Source organism: Pinus tabuliformis, chromosome 1_1 (genome assembly GCF_031772625.1).
Source record: "Pinus tabuliformis cultivar Carrire ecotype Pingquan chromosome 1_1, CPIR1, whole genome shotgun sequence".
NCBI lineage: Eukaryota > Viridiplantae > Streptophyta > Pinopsida > Pinales > Pinaceae > Pinus > Pinus tabuliformis.
In genome coordinates this window covers 570,402,254-570,421,530 of record NC_142297.1, presented here as the reverse complement: position 1 = coordinate 570,421,530, position 19,277 = coordinate 570,402,254, and the positions used below count along the sequence as shown (strand labels likewise).

At 33.0% G+C, this 19,277-nt stretch overlaps 1 protein-coding gene across 1 annotated transcript; it reads right to left on the bottom strand.

The window, feature by feature from the left end:
* Positions 1 to 3,310: 3,310 nt before the first annotated feature.
* On the bottom strand, positions 3,311 to 8,337 carry LOC149214457 (uncharacterized). The gene is made up of 3 exons (XM_089392311.1): positions 7,768 to 8,337; positions 7,418 to 7,669; positions 3,311 to 5,886 (listed from the first exon to the last, which is right to left on the bottom strand). Exons 1-3 carry the CDS (start codon positions 8,239 to 8,241, stop codon positions 4,798 to 4,800), a joined length of 1,815 nt encoding a protein of 604 aa, XP_089248437.1. The 5' UTR covers positions 8,242 to 8,337; the 3' UTR covers positions 3,311 to 4,797.
* Positions 8,338 to 19,277: the final 10,940 nt, after the last annotated feature.

Sequence of the window (19,277 nt, the reverse complement as noted above, 5' to 3'; positions counted from 1 at the left end):
CACATGAGCCCCTATGCAGTAGCGCAAATCAACTCCTGTTTTATAGGGAAAGTCCCCATTTCCTTGCGCACTTCTTGCCTCCTATTTCTTAGGAACCCAACTCCTCAGCCCTGCACACAATCAATCTCCTATTTTCTAGCACACATGATCTCCTATTTCTTAGGACACAAGTTCTATGCTCCCCACAATCAAAGACTCTCTCACAAACTCATGAGTTGTCTTGTCTCACAAACCTTGTGCACAAAACTATGAATTTTCTTGTGCCTTCATCCTCCTCTTTATAGACCCAATTTGAACATGCAAGGAGACCCAATTCAAATTTAGAACTTGGGTTCTGATTGACAAGCTAACTGAGAATGACGCTCTTTCTCTCTCCAATCAACACTGGAGTTCTTAACTCGTCCTTCCTTCAGTTAAGACTGAAGACTAACTCACTCTAACTGAACTTGTAACTGCCACCTCATTCTGTAGTCAAACTAATGAAATCTCCACTTAACTGAAGCTCCAACTCTAGGCATGCTAACTTGATGATTATACCAGTAAACTGGAAATAACTCATCCTAACCGAAGTCTAACTCATGAGCTTGCACTAATACTGATAGAAGGACACTTTGAGGTCTTCACTGGCTAAGGCACAAGCCAAAAGGCCTTGCTCGCTACATTTTCAACATGTTGTAGGGCTTAAGCTAGTTCCAATTGAGGATGATTCTGGTGAAGATGCAGTTCCAAAATGAGGAAAGCTGGTCCAGGCTCCAGAACAGCTAAAGAAATTCTAAAGGTGCGCCTTTGACAGCAAGTTTTGGTAGTTTTCACTTAAACTTCAGTTTCTAATGTTGTGCAAATTATGTTTGTATCTAGGCATCTACTACAGGGTATACAGTAGGCATCTATTTAGAATTATAAAAGAAAATGCCACAAGCATAGGTTTCAAATGTACTGGACATCAGAAAGTAGGATTACGGTGGAACTGGATGAACTATGTAAGGGTTTTGGCCCAAAAACCAGATTTTGTTTTTAATAAAAATCCTATAACCGTTCCTTTGAAAAAAATGACATTATATAATAATCCAAATATCAAAATTTCAAACTCAATCCCAACAACAACTTTTAAAATGAGATGAAGACAATATTGATGCACCAAATAATTTCTTCTTTCACATGCACTTTGTTGTATGGCTAGCTAATCAAAGATCATCTTGCATTCTCCATATAAGGATAAACATATATAATAAAACATGTTACCTATGTCCAACAAAGTTTTGTTTGCTACAGGAGATTGTCACATGAATTGATTTCAGACTGTTCTATTTTCATGTGCTTCTTATCTTGTCATATGTCCCCATCATTAAAGATGAATGACTCCCACTGTCTTGAAATTCACTTTTTTTATCATGGGATCAATAAAAGGATTTACATAAGCTAGGAATGGATTCATTTAATGATAAGCGGATCATATTTTGACATCTGAGCCTTCTCAGATCATACTTTGTTATTAGAACTCATTTCAATCATGTGAGCATCATGCCAAAAAGTATTCAAGCCTTTGGGAAACACCCAAGGTTATATTTTGGTGTGAGAGTTCATCAGGGATCATATTCTGCTGTCAAATAAATGGTCAACTATATTCGCAAAAAGCAACAATCATAGAAATGAAATAAAATTTTACATTAATTTCTACTAATGAGTAAATAGGTCAATGGAATTTGAAAGTTCAGCAAGTAATATTAGCAGAAGTAAAAGATCTCCTAAGACATCTACTCCCTAATTAAAACAAAAAAGGCAAATGATGCAGTACCATATAAAGTGGAGTTAACCCCAAAATGGTAAACCGTTGACAACGAAGTAAAATAAGCCATGAGAAAGAAGGCAGAAAGAAAAACTATGACACTAAGGAATACCGGATAGCAAGTAGTTGTCAGGAAACTGCAGGAATCCATCTCATGCTCCCACTGCCAATCTTTCCTAACCTCCCACAAAAGAGCTTATCATTGTTGTTCACTCTTCACAGTCAGTGCTAATTTCCATGTTGTTTGCACATCACAAATATTGATGTTCATTTGAAAGTTGAAACACCTGTTTTCACTCATTTGGTCACATGCAAGACATTTTGTACAAGAAGCCGTAAATTGAAAGAACTTTCCTTGCATTGCATTTATAAGTCAAAACTAATCTCCTATGTACCAAATTCGAGCATCCGGATTGCACGTGTTCATCCTAAACGAATGTTTCAATTCCCTGAAAGATGTCATTAACTCGTGCAAAACTCACTCCCCAGAATGCTTTTTGGAAGATCAAATAGTGTTTCTCAAAGGCCCTTACAATAGATGGCACAGCCATTCATGCCCTATAGGATATTAGCTTGGGCTCCAATCTTTTTATCAAACTTCTGAACAAATAGATGATATGCTGCCATATCACAAAAGTGAGTTTTTCAATGAGAATTATAGAACAATAGATAAATCTTCTGGTCACTAATCTTTTCAGAATTTTAAGGTGCATACAAAAGTGAGAACTACGTTGAAAACTTACATATCCTCCAAAAATAGTATCAAGATCCATTCATGAGAATGGCTTTTCTTCCCGAGTCATCATCCCCTCTGCAAAGACCTCAAAAGATATTTTCATGGCTAACCTTTTTTTTCATGTCCTCCCAAGTTAAATGTAGGTCTAGGTCACTGATAATAGAATGATGACATACTCTGATAATATCTATGTTAGTCATTATCCTACCAATTTTGAATCATGCACACCAAAATATTGTTACGAGCTCCTACGGAATCTTCTTAAGCTAATAATCCATTTCTCGTCGCTTTCCATTGCTGAAATTAATTTAAGCCAAATTCTTTGAATAACTCACTCTAAAATTCACCAGGCCAAGGTAATAATAATGGAGTTGAACTAAACATAATTCAAGAAAACCTGTGCTACCAAACTCATCTCAGTATAAACAGTGTTTTGTTAAACTAAATGGAACAATCAATGTTCACCCAGTCATCATTCATAATCATTATCCAATTGTGTGCACAACAATTCTTAGGCACGTGTGTGGTGAAGACAGTAAATATGCTCCTTGTACGTTGAAGCCAATAGATACGCTCCTTTTACCTTCCAGGATAGCTACAATGTTCACAAAGTCACTCGAATGTTGATTGTCTATTCTCTGCGTTGTTTGTGTTTCATATCAAACAAATATTGCCATACATAACTTCAAAACGTCAACAAAAAGACTTCACCTTAGTTGCATTATGTTCTCCTTTATTTTGCTGGAAAGTGGAATATGATCTGTCGTACAATTCAAATAGTACCTTCATTCTTAAACTTGATAAAACTGAAAATCAGTACCAATCTTTACATTATTGATAACAATACAAAAGAAATATTTTCTCTCTTTTCTTTCATATCTGAACATATATTGCTGTATGCAGATTCATCCCTATAGAAAGACTCAGGAATCCTAATTGTTAAAGAGCCATATTCAACCTTGAGTCAAACTCGAACTGTATCTAAAAAATATCCTATAAGTCGCAAGAATTAAATGAACGATGCAGTAAGTTATATGACAAGTTAAACCCTTGGATGACCAAATCAAACAAAAAGATGCACAAATATGAATTGAAATTGGTTGGTCATTTCTTTGAAAACTATTTGCACTATTTCGGTTATGTCCTGCTATTATTTGTAACAATGAAAATAGAGAGTACAACCATCTAAGGGTTGGAGACTGTTTGAAAAAGGAAGAGGAACTTAGCACCTTTCCATGAAATGACAGGTCACGGGAGAGTAGAACTTAACCAAACCACTAATCTAGCATCTGAAAACAAATCGTCTAAACCAGCAAGAAACTTGAACTAATTGAGAGAAAAATATCTGTCTCCATAAAATGCAAACAGCATCAACTTTTAAACCATTTATACAACTCAACACTTCAACTAACTCATTTATTATGCAAAAAATTGGATGTGATGTACACATTTTGCAGTTGTCAGACTTATGACAACATGCAAGCTAATCAACTTCTTGGATGCAGAAGATGCTGGCAGGATATTCCCAACTCTTTCACATTGCGACAGATGGGGTGCAAAATAAAGGCTGTGTACCCAGTTCCTCTGCTTTGGATGCTAGTACAGCCTTGTTTTGTAAGAGGAAATTCTCTGCTTGTTGCTGGAAACTCCATACCAAAATCATATACTTCTCACGAGACATTGCTGCTGATTCTCACCTTGGGGTAGTATCATTCGACTCCCACAGAGAAATAAAAAAGATCCTGTGAAGGCAGAAAAATGTACCCATATATGCAAATCGGTCTGTTAACAGCTTGACTCAAACAATGATCTGTTTTACTTTTACTATAACTAAACCCTATCCAAAAGTGGCCAAATTGCTTTATTTCAGTCACTATTGAGACATCCCTTATATATAAATGGATTACATGAATTTTTGCGTGAAAGGCAAATAAATGGAGTCAAAATTGAATGATTTTCTGAATGTTGTATCATGTTACCAACCTGATAGCCATAATCTCCCCTTCCCAAAACTCAAATATGGGGTAGCACAATTTGGTTATGAGTAATACCATTATGATTGAGATGGAGCTTTTAAACTTGCATCTTCACAGGCATTGGTGGCCACTAAGATAAATATTAAGCTTTTGAATTGATTCCCAACAGGCATTGCTTGTCCGACTCCAGACTTGAAACCCCATGAGAAGAATATTTTTTCACAACATAAACAGGGTTTAAAAAAAGAGAACAATGTTGTCAAATCCACTGATTTGAACCCAAAATCTCACCAGATCATTCAACTCTTCCTCATGATTCTGCCTCCAGCATTATAGTATGACGAAGCATTTGGGTCTCCATTGAACAACCGGTCAATCTGCTCATCATACCCACACACATGTATTGCAACAAAAGCCACTGGGGCCTTTCCAATATTCCACAGGAGACATGGTTCACTTCCTGAAATCAATAAACTCTCAGATTCCTCCAGAAATATTTCAGAAGGAAGCATTTGCAAAGAATTTCCATAAAGCATAACCAAAATTACATCACAGTTATTTTCATTGGAGGGATCGTATGCCTGCCCTCTTTGCAGAACAATTGTTCGGAACCTAAAAAGTCCCCCAATTGCCGGAAATGCTTTTCTGGTCACCATCTTCCTGCTCCTCCAACGGACAGAAACAAATGCATTTGTGTATGGAGAAGCAGGAACAAGTGCATACCAAGCACCAACAGGAATATACGTTGAGCCATGAATATCCAGCACACTCATTTCTCTATATCCTGGCACTTCCACAGCACAGTAGTATAATAGAGACCCTCTCAAGACAATCACGACTTTCTCCTCATTATCACTTACAAGTGCTCCCAGACCAGTTCCCCCAACCTCCGAATCAGAGTACTCAAAACTAACTCTGGACAATACAGCTGTAGAAGCAGATCCGTAGCTACATGTTCTATAACCATCCTCTGCTTTGCAGTTTGTGGATAAATTTTTCCAGCTAAACAAACTAAAATTTTGTTCTACGCGAGCAAATGGACTCAAAATCTGGGTCGTTTTAGGCACAAATATGAAAGCCTCACTGCTTGCCATAACTGTTCTAACATCATTTGGAGTTAATATTGCATTATGGGTACCTGAAATAAGCAGGACTGGAGGCAAAAAGACATTGTTGGGTACCTGCGTCTTCTCTCTGATCTTGCATTTGGCAGAAGCAAACTGTAAAACCACCGACACTTCCCCAACAATTGTCTCCATTCTGTATATAGTTTTTCCATGAAATATAATTGCATTGCCAGTTCTTGCTTCTGTGGTGATGAACCCAATGTCCTCCATGCGCTTGCCTAGCTTTCTAACTATCCCCTTCCTTACAGTTCCAACAATTATCTATTAAAAAAAATTGTATGTTAGCAAGCATGTTGGTAATTTGATTTAGATACATAATATATGTTAGTAAGAAAAGGAAAAACACAGTTTATTTTGGAGTGGGAAAATTATACATATTTGCAAGAAAAAAGGATTGACATGAATTTAGTAACCTTACATTCTGCAAGGGCACACACAACAGTGAGATTTAATGCCTACACAAACACTCCATCATACAATTAACCTAACCACTACACCAAATTGATCCACTTAACAAGCAAAACCATCAGGTGCTGTTACTACCGAAAAAAAGAAAGATGTCATTACATCAACATAGAGAATTTCACCCAAAGCCTGCTGCCAGGTTAGCAAAGGTTTAAATCCATAGCGTTCCTCATGAGGCAAAAACAGGGTTACGACACAACTAAAGAAGAATAAAATGAGCAATACAAGTTGGCAGAAAATGTAAGCAGATAAGTATAGATAAATATAATAACACAGGACTATGAACAGAGGAAAAACAAGGGTATTAGAAAGAAAGGACTGGTATAAACTTGTTAGCCGAAACAAATAAGGAATTGTAAATAAATATCAAAAATTAGTATATTAGTATAGAGAGTTAGCTCAATTGGTCGAGTTCCTGTAACTAAAGTATCTCTCTAATGGAAAGTCACGAGTCAATTTTCGTCAGGGTTAGGCTTTCCGGGTTATGCTTTGCTATAAGCTCAGAGAGGCTTTGCTATAAGCTCAGAGCGAGATGTTAGGCCCTCCGGGTTAGGCTTTGCTATAAGCTCAGAGAGGCTTTGCTATAAGCTCAGAGCGAGATGTGATCTCTTCAAATAGATCTGCCCCGATATTTTCTCTGCAAGAAAAATAAATGAGTAAAATAAATGAGTATATCTGTATCATTGCAAGTGAGCTTGGCAAGCTCACTTGCAGATTGACAAATTTTTAGGCCGATATTCTGTCTTATGGAGGAAAAATATTCACGGTATCGATGGGAAAACCAGCTAAGTAGTATAACAAGATAAGTAGAAAACATATGTTGATTAAGCCAGAAAGAAAACAATGAGCAGAGTTAGGACTATGACCAGAGGGAAGAAACAAATATTAGAATGAAAGAATGTTGAGCAAACCTGTATCATAAACAAATTAAGAATGGCAGACACACTCACATACAATATTGAGCAAGCTTGTACCTTAAACAAATTAAAAATGGTAGACACTCACATACAACCACCCGCATGAAAGGATCAATCCCTGTAATTCAGGTATGACAGTGACCTTGCATCAGGACTATCAAATCCTTCTAGCAAAATTATGTAAAGGTCTTACCTGACTGTGTTGTGCTCAGGTAATGTCATTTACCTTTGTTAGTTCCTGATTTTACCTAAACAAGTTGTGCTCAGGTAATGTCCTTTACCTTGGTTAGAAGGTTCGTCCCTGATTTTACATGAGCGAGGGTTGCTCCTGAAAGGTCAACCCTATAAGTTTATGTGTGTGTCCTGCAATACTGTAAACTAAAAGACACTGGAGCCAAAGAGAACCTTACATCTTCTACATGAGCATGATTTTGGTAGGTATCCAATGCAGCAATCTTACTTAAAAGTCTGTGTCTCAAATTGCCCGTAGACATCTGTGAGCCCTTCAAAATCCTAGCATTGCTTCCTAAAACCACATTGGCAACCTCATCACATTGTCCTGACTGACCGTCCAATTGCAATCTCCTTGCAGTCTCATTTGTGGGTTTCCACAGCTTGATTCCATGCAGAACAATATCTGGTCCCAGGATTGGTATCAGGCTCTGCGATGAAAATTTCCCCAAAAACCAAAGCATCTTCAGCCACCCATCATCTCAGAAACTAAAAATACAGGAGAGGAGAAGAAAGCAACGTTACTTACTTTCACAATGGCAGGATGTTTTGCGAGATTGTAGCATTCCAGAAGCCATAAAAAGCAGTTTAGCTCCGAGGGGCCCCTTAGTCCTTTCTTGGAGATCTCATTATGCAGTGCCGTATGGCGTATACCCCATTCAATATACAGTTTAGTAAAGTTATAATCGATATTTGTATTTACTGTTACATAGCCCTGTTGGCTGAAAACAGAAATGGCTGCGGGCAATGGTGATGAACTGCCATCTGTTGGAGATGGGTACTCCTGTTTTTCATGTTGATATAGAAATGGGTTGTTATCCATTGACAAAACCAGCCAAAGTGCCATCAGTACCACCACCACCATTACTAACAACCCAACAGACATTGCACTGGCTATGCAGCTTCTCCTTCTTCCCTTCATTCTTCCTCCTCCCTTGATGTCTGTTCCCTCCCTCCTGCATTTGGATGCTGTGACTGCAGTTCTCTTCCACCACCACTCCATTCTGAATAAAATAGAATAATTCAACCAAATAAAAAACTACCCATTAGCGTAAACAAAATGTCCACCTGCAAAGTTCATGCATAATCCTCTTCCTAACTTTTTTGTCAGACCTTTCCTTCCTGTGCTTTAGTTGTCGAGGACCCACATATTTCTGAAAGTATTTTATTTGCTAAATTTTAGGACAAAATACCCATGCATGTTGGGTCATATGAATTGATCTGTGACGTGTAGTGATTGAGATGATCCGTTGAGTTATTTAACATGGTTTAATGTGCGAGTAAAGTGGCCATATATGATGTCAAAAAAAAATAAAGTGGCAATCTGTGCTACAAATTATCAAAGTGGTATAAATTAGGATAAAGTGGTATAAATTAGGATAGATTTATTTTAAATACTGATTTATTATCAATCCGTAAGTATATCAGGTATGTAATTGGTAAATTTAAATTATGTTATATTTATTAGGAATGGTGTTTAATTATTATAAGTTTTGGAATTTTTGGTGAGGACTTAGTAGGAAAAAATGGTTTGTTTAAATCAAATTTTTGATTAGATATATTTTTTTTCAAAGGGAATTTGAGTATATATTACATTATGGTACATATATTACAATGGGATACTCTGTACATATGTTTTTTTTTGTAAGCTGAGGCGGTACTCTGTTTTTCCATTACCAAAAATAAAAGACATTACATATATAGGCAGGTCTCAACCTGCCCTTAAGGGAAACTGTGTTTCTTGACCATCTGAAGTTTTTAAAAGCCATCCAAAAAAAGTATAATACCAGTCTATCTATCCAAGCTAAATACACCTCTATTCTTCCTCTAGTCAAATTGTTTTTTCTCTGAATCATTAACATCTAATATTACAAAAAACAAAATAGAAATTTATATAAAAACCTCCTTGCAGCAGCTCCATCTTCTACTGGTTCATTGTATCAAGCTTTGGCTCTTTCTCTATCTTGACTCCCATTCCGCCCGCTTGAAGCATCTGCTGAATCTCGTCCATCTTCCTGTCTTGCATAAGTAGAGTGACCTGGATATTCTTCAATTCCTTTTTAAGGGTGGGGATTCCTTGGGACAATTCAGCCATTTCCATGGCCACCTGCTCCATTGCTTTGGCCAGTAACCGCTTCATTCCCCAGTAAACATGTAACGATTGTTTATACAGGGACATTCTTCCTCTCGTATGCCCCGGGTCAGGGAGGAACCGCTCCCAATCTTCCATTTCGGGGTCTGAAATCTCCTGCATGGCTTCTTCCTCTAAGTGATCAATTATCCTTCTGATATTCAGATTTGTATCATGATAATAAGCCTCTTCTGCTTCTTGTATCTTCTTTCTCATATCCTTCTTGCCTCTTTTTCTACCTCTCGCCTCACTGGCTTCTCCCTCATCAGGTCCCCGTCTTCCGCCCCTACTCCCTCGACCGCCTCGTCCACCAGTCCCTCCTCTTCCTCTTTGGTTACCGCGCCCTCGCGTTCCTCTGCTCCTTACTCTTCTGCCATCCTCCTCTTCTTCGTCTTCTTCCTGGTCGTCTTCCTCAACTTCTCGATCTCTCGTTCCAGTCTTGTTCCCCTTCAAGTTACCTTCCTTTCCAGTCTTTGCTCGTCCTGGCTCCTCATCCATAATGTAATTCCGGATGTCAAACTCTTCCTCCGACTCGTCCGGGATTGTTAGATAGATCCTCTGCAGAGCTTCCTCTGCTATGCTCTTTCCTTTCTCTTCTGGATTTGTCGCCTTGCTTCTCGTCCACCTTCCTGCTCCCTTTTCTTGGTTCTCTGCCATTTTCCTTGCCCTCTTTTGCTTTCGCTGGCTTGCCTTCGTCTGCTGAGATTTCCTAATTCTCCCCCTCACTTGGCTTTGGTTCGCTCTTGGTTTCTCACTTTGCGTCGTTCTAATGCATGCAGAACCTATATTACCCCTGCTTTGCCACCTTTTCTTCTTGAAAAATCGTTGCTACCTGTCCTCCTCATTAATATCCTTTCCATTTGTTCTTCCAGCTGTCCTCTTTTCTCTATCATGAGGGCTAGCGTTCGCTGTCTCTCTGACAATTCCACCTCTCCTTCTCGGTACCTTACCCACTTCTCTCCTTGGGATGATCATCTTTCCCGTGGCCTGATTGATCCCACCCTTCATGACTTGATCTTCGTATGCTTGATCCTGTGTACGCTCTGATCGATCATTGATTACCCTGTCCTTTCCCCTCCTTCCCATAATCCGGAGGCGTCTAATTGTTTCTTTCCTGTGCGGTCGCTTCATTATGATCCTGACTTAGTAGATTATTTAACTCGATCCAGCTTGGATCATGTACATATGTTGCATCAACAGCAACCTAGCAAAAACAATCGCTGCACAGTAGCGCGAACATGTATCACAGGTCAAACCTGGGTGGGGAGGCTAATAACGTGTCGTCCCATTGACGCGGGATAACGACCACATACAGAGATATGGATTAAGCATTGTGAAAAGCTTTTGGAGTACTCTGGTTGTGGAGAGATCACAACACAAATTTGCGATCCAAAAAATCTTGATATAAAATTTGCAACTTAAAAATATTATTTTAAATTTTGATTTTATTCAATTAAAATTAATTATATTGAAATCTTAAATTCAATTTAAAGAATCTCAGCGTATCTAATTTGGGTTTAGAAAATAATATATCTTCGTCTATATTTTCTTTTTACAATATTTTATCATTTTTTGGTAAATTGTTATTTTATTTTTTTATAATATATTTGTTATTAATTTCTTTCAAAATTATATATTTATCTAGTCAAGTGGGATTTTTTGAAAAGTAAAAAAGTATTCTAATTTATTTTCTGATCTAATTTGTCTAGAATCCGGTAACGATTCATTCAAATCACAAGTTTGATGGGTGAACACAATTGAAGTGTTGTAAAAGTTTTTCAAGGAGTTGAATCCATATGTGTATCAAGGTGTTGAATCCATATATGTAGTCAAAATACCAGTTTAAACAACACAAATCAAGAATTCACCACAATTTTTTTAGTGGGATTTTGACAAATCACAAGTTTGATGGGTGAACACAATTGAAGTCCCCTAAAAGCTTTTCAAGTCGTTGAATCCATATATGTAGTCAAAATACTAGTTTAAACAACACAAATCAAGATTTCACCACAATTTTTTTAGTGGGATTTTGACCAGAAATCACAAGTTTGGTGGGTGAACACAATTGAAGTTCCCTAAAAGTTTTTCAAGGTGTTGAATCCATATATGTAGTCAAAATATCAGTTTAAACAACACAAATCAAGATTTCCACCACAATTTTTTTAGTCGGATTTTGACCAAAAGTCACTAGTTTGATGGGTGAACACAATTGAAGTGCCTTAAAAGTTTTTCAAGGTCCATGTGTAGTCAAAAATTAAAATACAAGTTTAAACAACACAAATCAAAATTTCACCACAAATTTTTACTCAGATTTAACCAGAAATCCAGTGGAAACTCCAAAAAATCACACTTAAAAATAACTTCTTTATTTATATTCAGAATAATTCAACAAAAAATATATAGTTGGCCCTACTCACTTTAAATAACTAATATGGTAATATAAAATAAAATAATTAACTTACAAATTTTATAAATGGGAAAAAATCATAAAGCATAAAATATTAAATGTTTTATACTTTTACCTTATGTTAGATCTAAGACTTTTGTGATCCATAATGTATATAGAAGTCTTTCAGATTAATCAGATAATCATGAATTGGTCGACGTTTCGAACCAACTAATGTGGTCCACCCTCAGGACAAGGTGCCGAGGATGGACAAGGTCCTGACGATGGACCACATTAGTTGGTTCGAAACATCGCCACTTATACAGTAGAGTTTTTTATAAAACTCCAGAATGGCTTTTTCCCTCCACCATAGATATTCCTCCTGTTCCCACCTCTCCTTCTTCTTCAATAAAAATAAAAATCTTTCGGGATAGCGAGTATTGTCCATAATATCTTCGAGATTTAAACCCATAGCTGATAATAGAATTGGAATAGATATTTTTTGTTTTCTGCTTACACGAGCCCCTATCCTTTCTCCCACATCGATCTCTAATTTCGATCTTCTTCCCCAATCTGAAATCAGAGTGCCAGTATATATATAATTAATTATATTAATCCGAAAGACTTCTATATACATTATGGATCATAAAAGTCTCATGAATTCGACGTTTTGAATCAACTAATGTGGTCCATCCTCAGGCCTAAGGATCGACCACATTAATTGGTTCGAAATGTCGACCAATTCATGATTATGTGATTAATCAAGGACCACATTATTTGGTTCGAAATGTCAACCAATTCATAATTATGTGATTAATCCAAAAGGCTTTCACCTTATTTTGAAGATAGACCATATTAGTTGGTTCAAAACATCAACCAATTCATGATTATGTAATTAATCCAAAAAAGTTTTATATATTTTTAACTTATTTTATAGTTTTTTTCCCTTTGACTTAGATTCTCATTTAATATATGTTAAATTAAAATTGATTTAGGACAAGAAAGATATTATTGGAAAAGAAAATATAAAATTTAATCACAATTTTTATTTAAGATATATTAAAATAAAGTTGTTTCATAGGAAAATATAGAAAGCGTACAATTTTAGTTATGATGTGTATTTAATATGTATTAAATAAAAGTCGTTTTTAAGAAAAAAATAAAAATGATGTGGGTAAACTAAAAAAAAGTTATAAAATTTTGTACATATAAATTAATTGATGATATGTGATGAGAGAAAGAAAAGTATTAAATTGCATTTCAATAGGTTTAGTAAGGAGAAATGTAGTATTTTAAATTAGTATAAATATTTAAATGTTAATCAATTATAATATTATAATATTGTAGTAGTTGTAAATAAGTGTAAATATTTAAAGTTTGATTTAATATGAGAAAGATATTGGAGTGCCTAATAAAATATTAATAAAAATTAATAATTATAAAATAGCTCAATTAATAATAATAAGAAGTAACAAAAATAATAAATTTATTTAATTTAATTGGTTGTATTTTAATTTTGTTTTTATTAATAAAATTACAAATGAAAAAAGTTTCCCAGAAAATTATAATATATTTATTGCATTAAAATAAGTTTAAATAAAAATAATTTATATTTACAATTTTAACCATAATATTTCATAACATATAATTAATATATTGGGAAAGTTGGAGTAATTATTTTCGGCACCAATGAAGAACCGGAGATTAAATATGCATGGGGTTTAGGGCCTTCAATTAACAATTAGGTGAAGTTCTTAGCCCTTTGGCAAGGATTAGAATTAGCAATAGCAAAGAAAATCCGACAGTTGATGGTATTTGGCAACTTGATGTTAGTTATTCAACAAGTGTGTAAAATCAAAGAGGATCCATTTTCAATGCAACCTCCTATGATTCATCGAATAAGTTTACAAATCTTCAAGTTTGAGGCCATCGAGTTTTTTCACGTCAAAAGGCACCTCAACATTGATGCAGATTCATTGGCAACCTGTGAAGTCAATCTTGAACGAGGTGTAATATCCATATTCAACGTTCATAAAATATTAGTAAATTTGCATGATTAACGAAAATTAGCCATCAAAACTTTAGTTAGGGTTTGGTTTGGTCGCAACCACCAATTTGTTTCATTGCTTTCTTGGGGATACGGTTGGTGGGGCATATGGTAATATAAAATAAAATAATTAACTTACAAATTTTATAAACGGGAAAAAAAATCATAAAGCATAAAATATTAAATGTTTTATACTTTTACCTTATGTTAGATCTAAGACTTTTGTGATCCATAATGTATATAGAAGTCTTTCAGATTAATCAGATAATCATGAATTGGTCGACGTTTCGAACCAACTAATGTGGTCTACCCTCAAGACAAGGTCCTGAGGATGGACCACATTAGTTGGTTCGAAACATCGACCAATTCATGATTATCTCATTAATCCGAAAGACTTCTATATACATTATGGATCACAAAAGTCTCATGAATTGGTCGACATTTCGAACCAACCAATGTGGGGATGGACCACATTAGTTGGTTCGATATGTCGACCAATTCATGATTATATGATTAATCAAGGACCACATTAGTTGGTTTGAAATGTTGACCAATTCATGATTATGTGATTAATCCAAAAAGCTTTCACATTATTTTGAAGATAGACCATATTAGTTGGTTCAAAATATCAACCAATTCATGATTATGTAATTAATCCAAAAAACTTTTATACACTTTTACCTTATTTTATAGTTTTTTTTCCCTTTGACTTAGATTCTCATTTAATATATGTTAAATTAATTTTAATTTAGGACGAGAATGATATTATTGGAAAAGAAAATATAAAATTTAATCACAATTTTTATTTAAGATATATTAAAATAGAGTTGTTTCATAGCAAAATATAGAAGGCGTACAATTTTAGTTATGATGTGTATTTAATATATATTAAATAAAAGTTGTTTTTAAGAAAAAAAATAAAAATGATGTGGGTAAACTAATTTTTTTTTTAAATTTTGTACATATAAATTAATTGATGATATGTGATGAGAGAAAGAAAAGTATTAAATTGCATTTCATTAGTAAGAAGAAATGTAGTATTTTAAATTATTATAAATATTTAAATGTTAATCAATTATAATATTGTAGTAGTTGTAAATAAGTGCAAATATTTAAAGTTTAATTTAATATAAGAAAGATATTGGAGTGTCTAATAAAATATTAATAAAAAATAATAATTATAAAATAGCTCAATTAATAATAATAAGTAGTAATAAAAATAATAAATTTATTTAATTTAATTGGTTGTATTTTAATTTTGTTTTATTAATAAAATTACAAATGAAAAAGGTTTCCCTATAAATTATAATATATTTATTACATTAAAATAAGTTTAAATAACAATAATTTATATTTATAATTTTAACCATAATATTTCAAAACATATAATTAATATATTGGGGAAGTTGGAGTGATTATTTTCCGCACCAATGATTATTTTCTTGAGGGTAGACCACATTAGTTGGTTCGAAACGTCGATCAATTCATGATTATCTGATTAATCCGAAAGCCTTCTATATACATTATGGATCACAAAAGTCTCATGAATTGGTCGACATTTCGAACCAACCAATGTGGGGATGGACCACATTAGTTGGTTCGAAATGTCGACCAATTCATGATTATATGATTAATCAAGGACCACATTAGTTGGTTCGAAATGTTGACCAATTCATGATTATGTGATTAATCCAAAAGGCTTTCACCTTATTTTGAAGATAGACCATATTAGTTGGTTCAAAACATCAACCAATTCATGATTATGTAATTAATCCAAAAAACTTTTATATACTTTTACTTTATTTTATAGTTTTTCTTCACTTTGACTTAGATTCTCATTTAATATATGTTAAATTAAAATTAGTTTTGGAGGAGAATGATATTATTGGAAAAGAAAATATAAAATTTAATCACAATTTTTATTTAAGATATATTAAAATAGAGTTGTTTCATAGGAAAATATAGAAGGCGTACAATTTTAGTTATGATGTGTATTTAATATATATTAAATAAAAGTTGTTTTTAAGAAAAAAATAAAAATGATTTGGGTAAACTAAAAAAATTATAAAATTTTGTACATATAAATTAATTGATGATATGTGATGAGAGAAAGAAAAGTATTAAATTGCATTCCATTAGTAAGGAGAAATGTAGTATTTTAAATTATTATAAATATTTAAATGTTAATCAATTATAATATTATAATATTGTAGTAGTTGTAAATATTTAAAGTTTAATTTAATATGAGAAAGATATTGGAGTGTCTAATAAAATATTAATAAAAAATAATAATTATAAAATAGCTCAATTAATAATAATAAGAAGTAATAAAAATAATAAATTTATTTAATTTAATTGGTTGTATTTTAATTTTGTTTTTATTAATAAAATTACAAATGAAAAAAGTTTCCTTAAAAATTATAATATATTTATTACATTAAAATAAGTTTAAATAACAATAATTTATATTTATAATTTTAACCATAATATTTCAAAGCATATAATTAATATATTGGGGAAGTTGGGGTGATTATCTTCCGCACCAATGAAGAACCAGAGATTAAATATGCATGGGGTTTAGGGCCTTCAACTAACAATTAGGTGAAGTTCTTAGCCCTTTGGCAAGGATTAGAATTAGCAATAGCAAAGAAAATCCGACAATTGATGGTATTTGGCAACTTGATGTTATTTATTCAACAAGTGTGTAAAATCAAAGAGGATCCATTCTCAACGCAACCTCCTATGCTTCATCGAATAAGTTTACAAATCTTCAAGTTTGAGACCATCGAGTTTTTTCACATCAAGAGGCACCTCAACATTGATGTAGATTCATTGGCGAACCGTGAAGTCAATCTTGAACGAGGTGTAATATCCCTATTCAACATTCATAAAATATTATTAAATTTACATGATTAACGAAAATTAGCCATGAAAACTTTAGTTAGGGTTTGGTTTGGTCGCAACCACCAATTTGTTTCATTGCTTTCTTGGGGATACAATTGGTGAGGCATATGGTAATATAAAATAAAATAATTAACTTATAAATTTTATAAATGGAAAAAAATCATAAAACATAAAATATTAAATGTTTTATACTTTTACCTTATGTTAGATCTAAGACAATTTTAGTGATCCATAGTGTATATAGAAGTCTTTCGGATTAATCAGTTAAATCATGAATTGGTCGACGTTTCAAACCAACTTATGTGGTCCACCCTCAGGACAAGGTCCTGAGGATGGACAAGATCCTGAGGATGGACCACATTAGTTGGTTCGAAACATCGACCAATTCATGATTATCTGATTAATCCGAAAGACTTCTATATACATTATGGATCACAAAAGTCTCATGAATTGGTCGACGTTTCAAACCAACTAATGTGGTCCATTCTCAAGCCTGAGGATGGACCACATTAGTTGGTTCGAAATGTCAACCAATTCATGATTATGTGATTAATCAAGGACCACATTAGTTGGTTCGAAATGTCGACCAATTCATGATTATGTGATTAATCCAAAAAACTTTCACCTTATTTTGAAGATATACCATATTAGTTGGTTCAAAACATCAACCAATTCATGATTATGTAATTAATCCAAAAAACTTTTATATACTTTTATCTTATTTTATAAAAAAATTTCCCTCTGACTTAGATTCTCATTTAATATATGTTAAATTAAAATTGATTTAGGACCAGAATGATATTATTGGAAAAGAAAATATAAAATTCAATTACAATTTTTATTTAAGATATATTAAAATAGAGTTGTTTCATAGGAAAATATAGAAAGCATACAATATTGGTTATGATGTTTATTTAATATATATTAAATAAAAGTTGTTTTTAAGAAATAAATAAAAATGATGTGGGTAAACTAAAAAAATATAAAATTTTGTACATATAAATTAGTTGATGATATGTGATGAGAGAAAGAAAAGTATTAAATTGTGTTTCATTATGTTTAGTAAGGAGAAATGTAGTATTTTAAATTAGCATAAATATTTAAATGTTAATCAATTATAATATTATAATATTGTAGTAGTTGTAAATAAGTGTAAATATTTAAAGTTTAATTTAATAAGAAAAAAATATTGGAGTGTTTAATAAAATATTAATAAAAAATAATAATTATAAAATAGCTTAATTAATAATAATAAGGAGTAATAAAAATAATAAATTTATTTAATTTAATTGGTTGAATTTTAATTTTGTTTTTATTAATAAAATTACAAATGAAAAAAGTTTCCAAAAAATTATAATATATTTATTACATTAAAATAAGTTTAAATAACAATAATTTATATTTATAATTTTAACCATAATATTTCATAACATATAATTAATGTTGGGGAAGTTGGAGGGATTATTTTCCACACCAATGAAGAACCAGAGATTAAATATGCATGGGGTTTAGGGCCTTCAACTAACAATTAGGTGAAGTTCTTAGCCCTTTGGCAAGGATTGGAATTAGCATAGCAAAGAAAATCCGGCAGTTGATGGTATTTGGCGACTTGATGTTAGTTATTCAACAAGTGTATAAAATCAAAGAGGATCCATTCTCAATGCAACCTCCTATGCTTCATCGAATAAGTTTACAAATCTTCAAGTTTGAGGCCATCCAGTCTTTTCACGTCAAGAGGCACCTCAACGTTGATGCAGATTCATTGGCAAATCGTGAAGTCAATCTTGAACGAGGTGTAATATCCCTATTCAATGTTCATAAAATATTATTATATTTACATGATTAATGAAAATTAGACATCAAAACTCTAGTTAGGGTTTGGTTTGGTCGCAACCACAAATTTGTTTCATTGCTTTCTTGGGGATACAGTTGGTGGGGCATATGGTAATATAAAATAAAATAATTAACTTACAAATTTTATAAATGGAAAAAAATCATAAAGCATAAAATATTAAATGTTTTATACTTTTACCCTATGTTAGATCTAAGACTTTTTTGATCCATAATGTATATATAAGTCTTTCAGATTAATCAGATAATCATGAATTGGTCGATGTTTCAAACCAACTAATGTGGTCCACCCTCAGGACAAGGCCCTGAGAATGGACCACATTATTTGGTTCGAAACATCGACCAATTCATGATTATCTGATTAATCCGAAATACTTCTATATACATTATGGATCACAAAAGTCTCATGAATTGGTCGACGTTTCGAACCAAATAATGTGGGGATGAACCACATTAGTTGATTCGAAATGTCGACCAATTCATGATTATGTGATTAATCCAAAAGGCTTTCACCTTATTTTGAAGATAAACCATATTAGTTGGTTCAAAACATCAACCAATTCATTATTATGTAATTAATTGAAAAAACTTTTATATACTTTTATCTTATTTTATAGTTTTTTTCCCTTTGACTTAAATTCTCACTTAATATATGTTAAATTAAAATTGATTTAGGACGAGAATGATATTATTGGAAAAGAAAATATAAAATTTAATCAC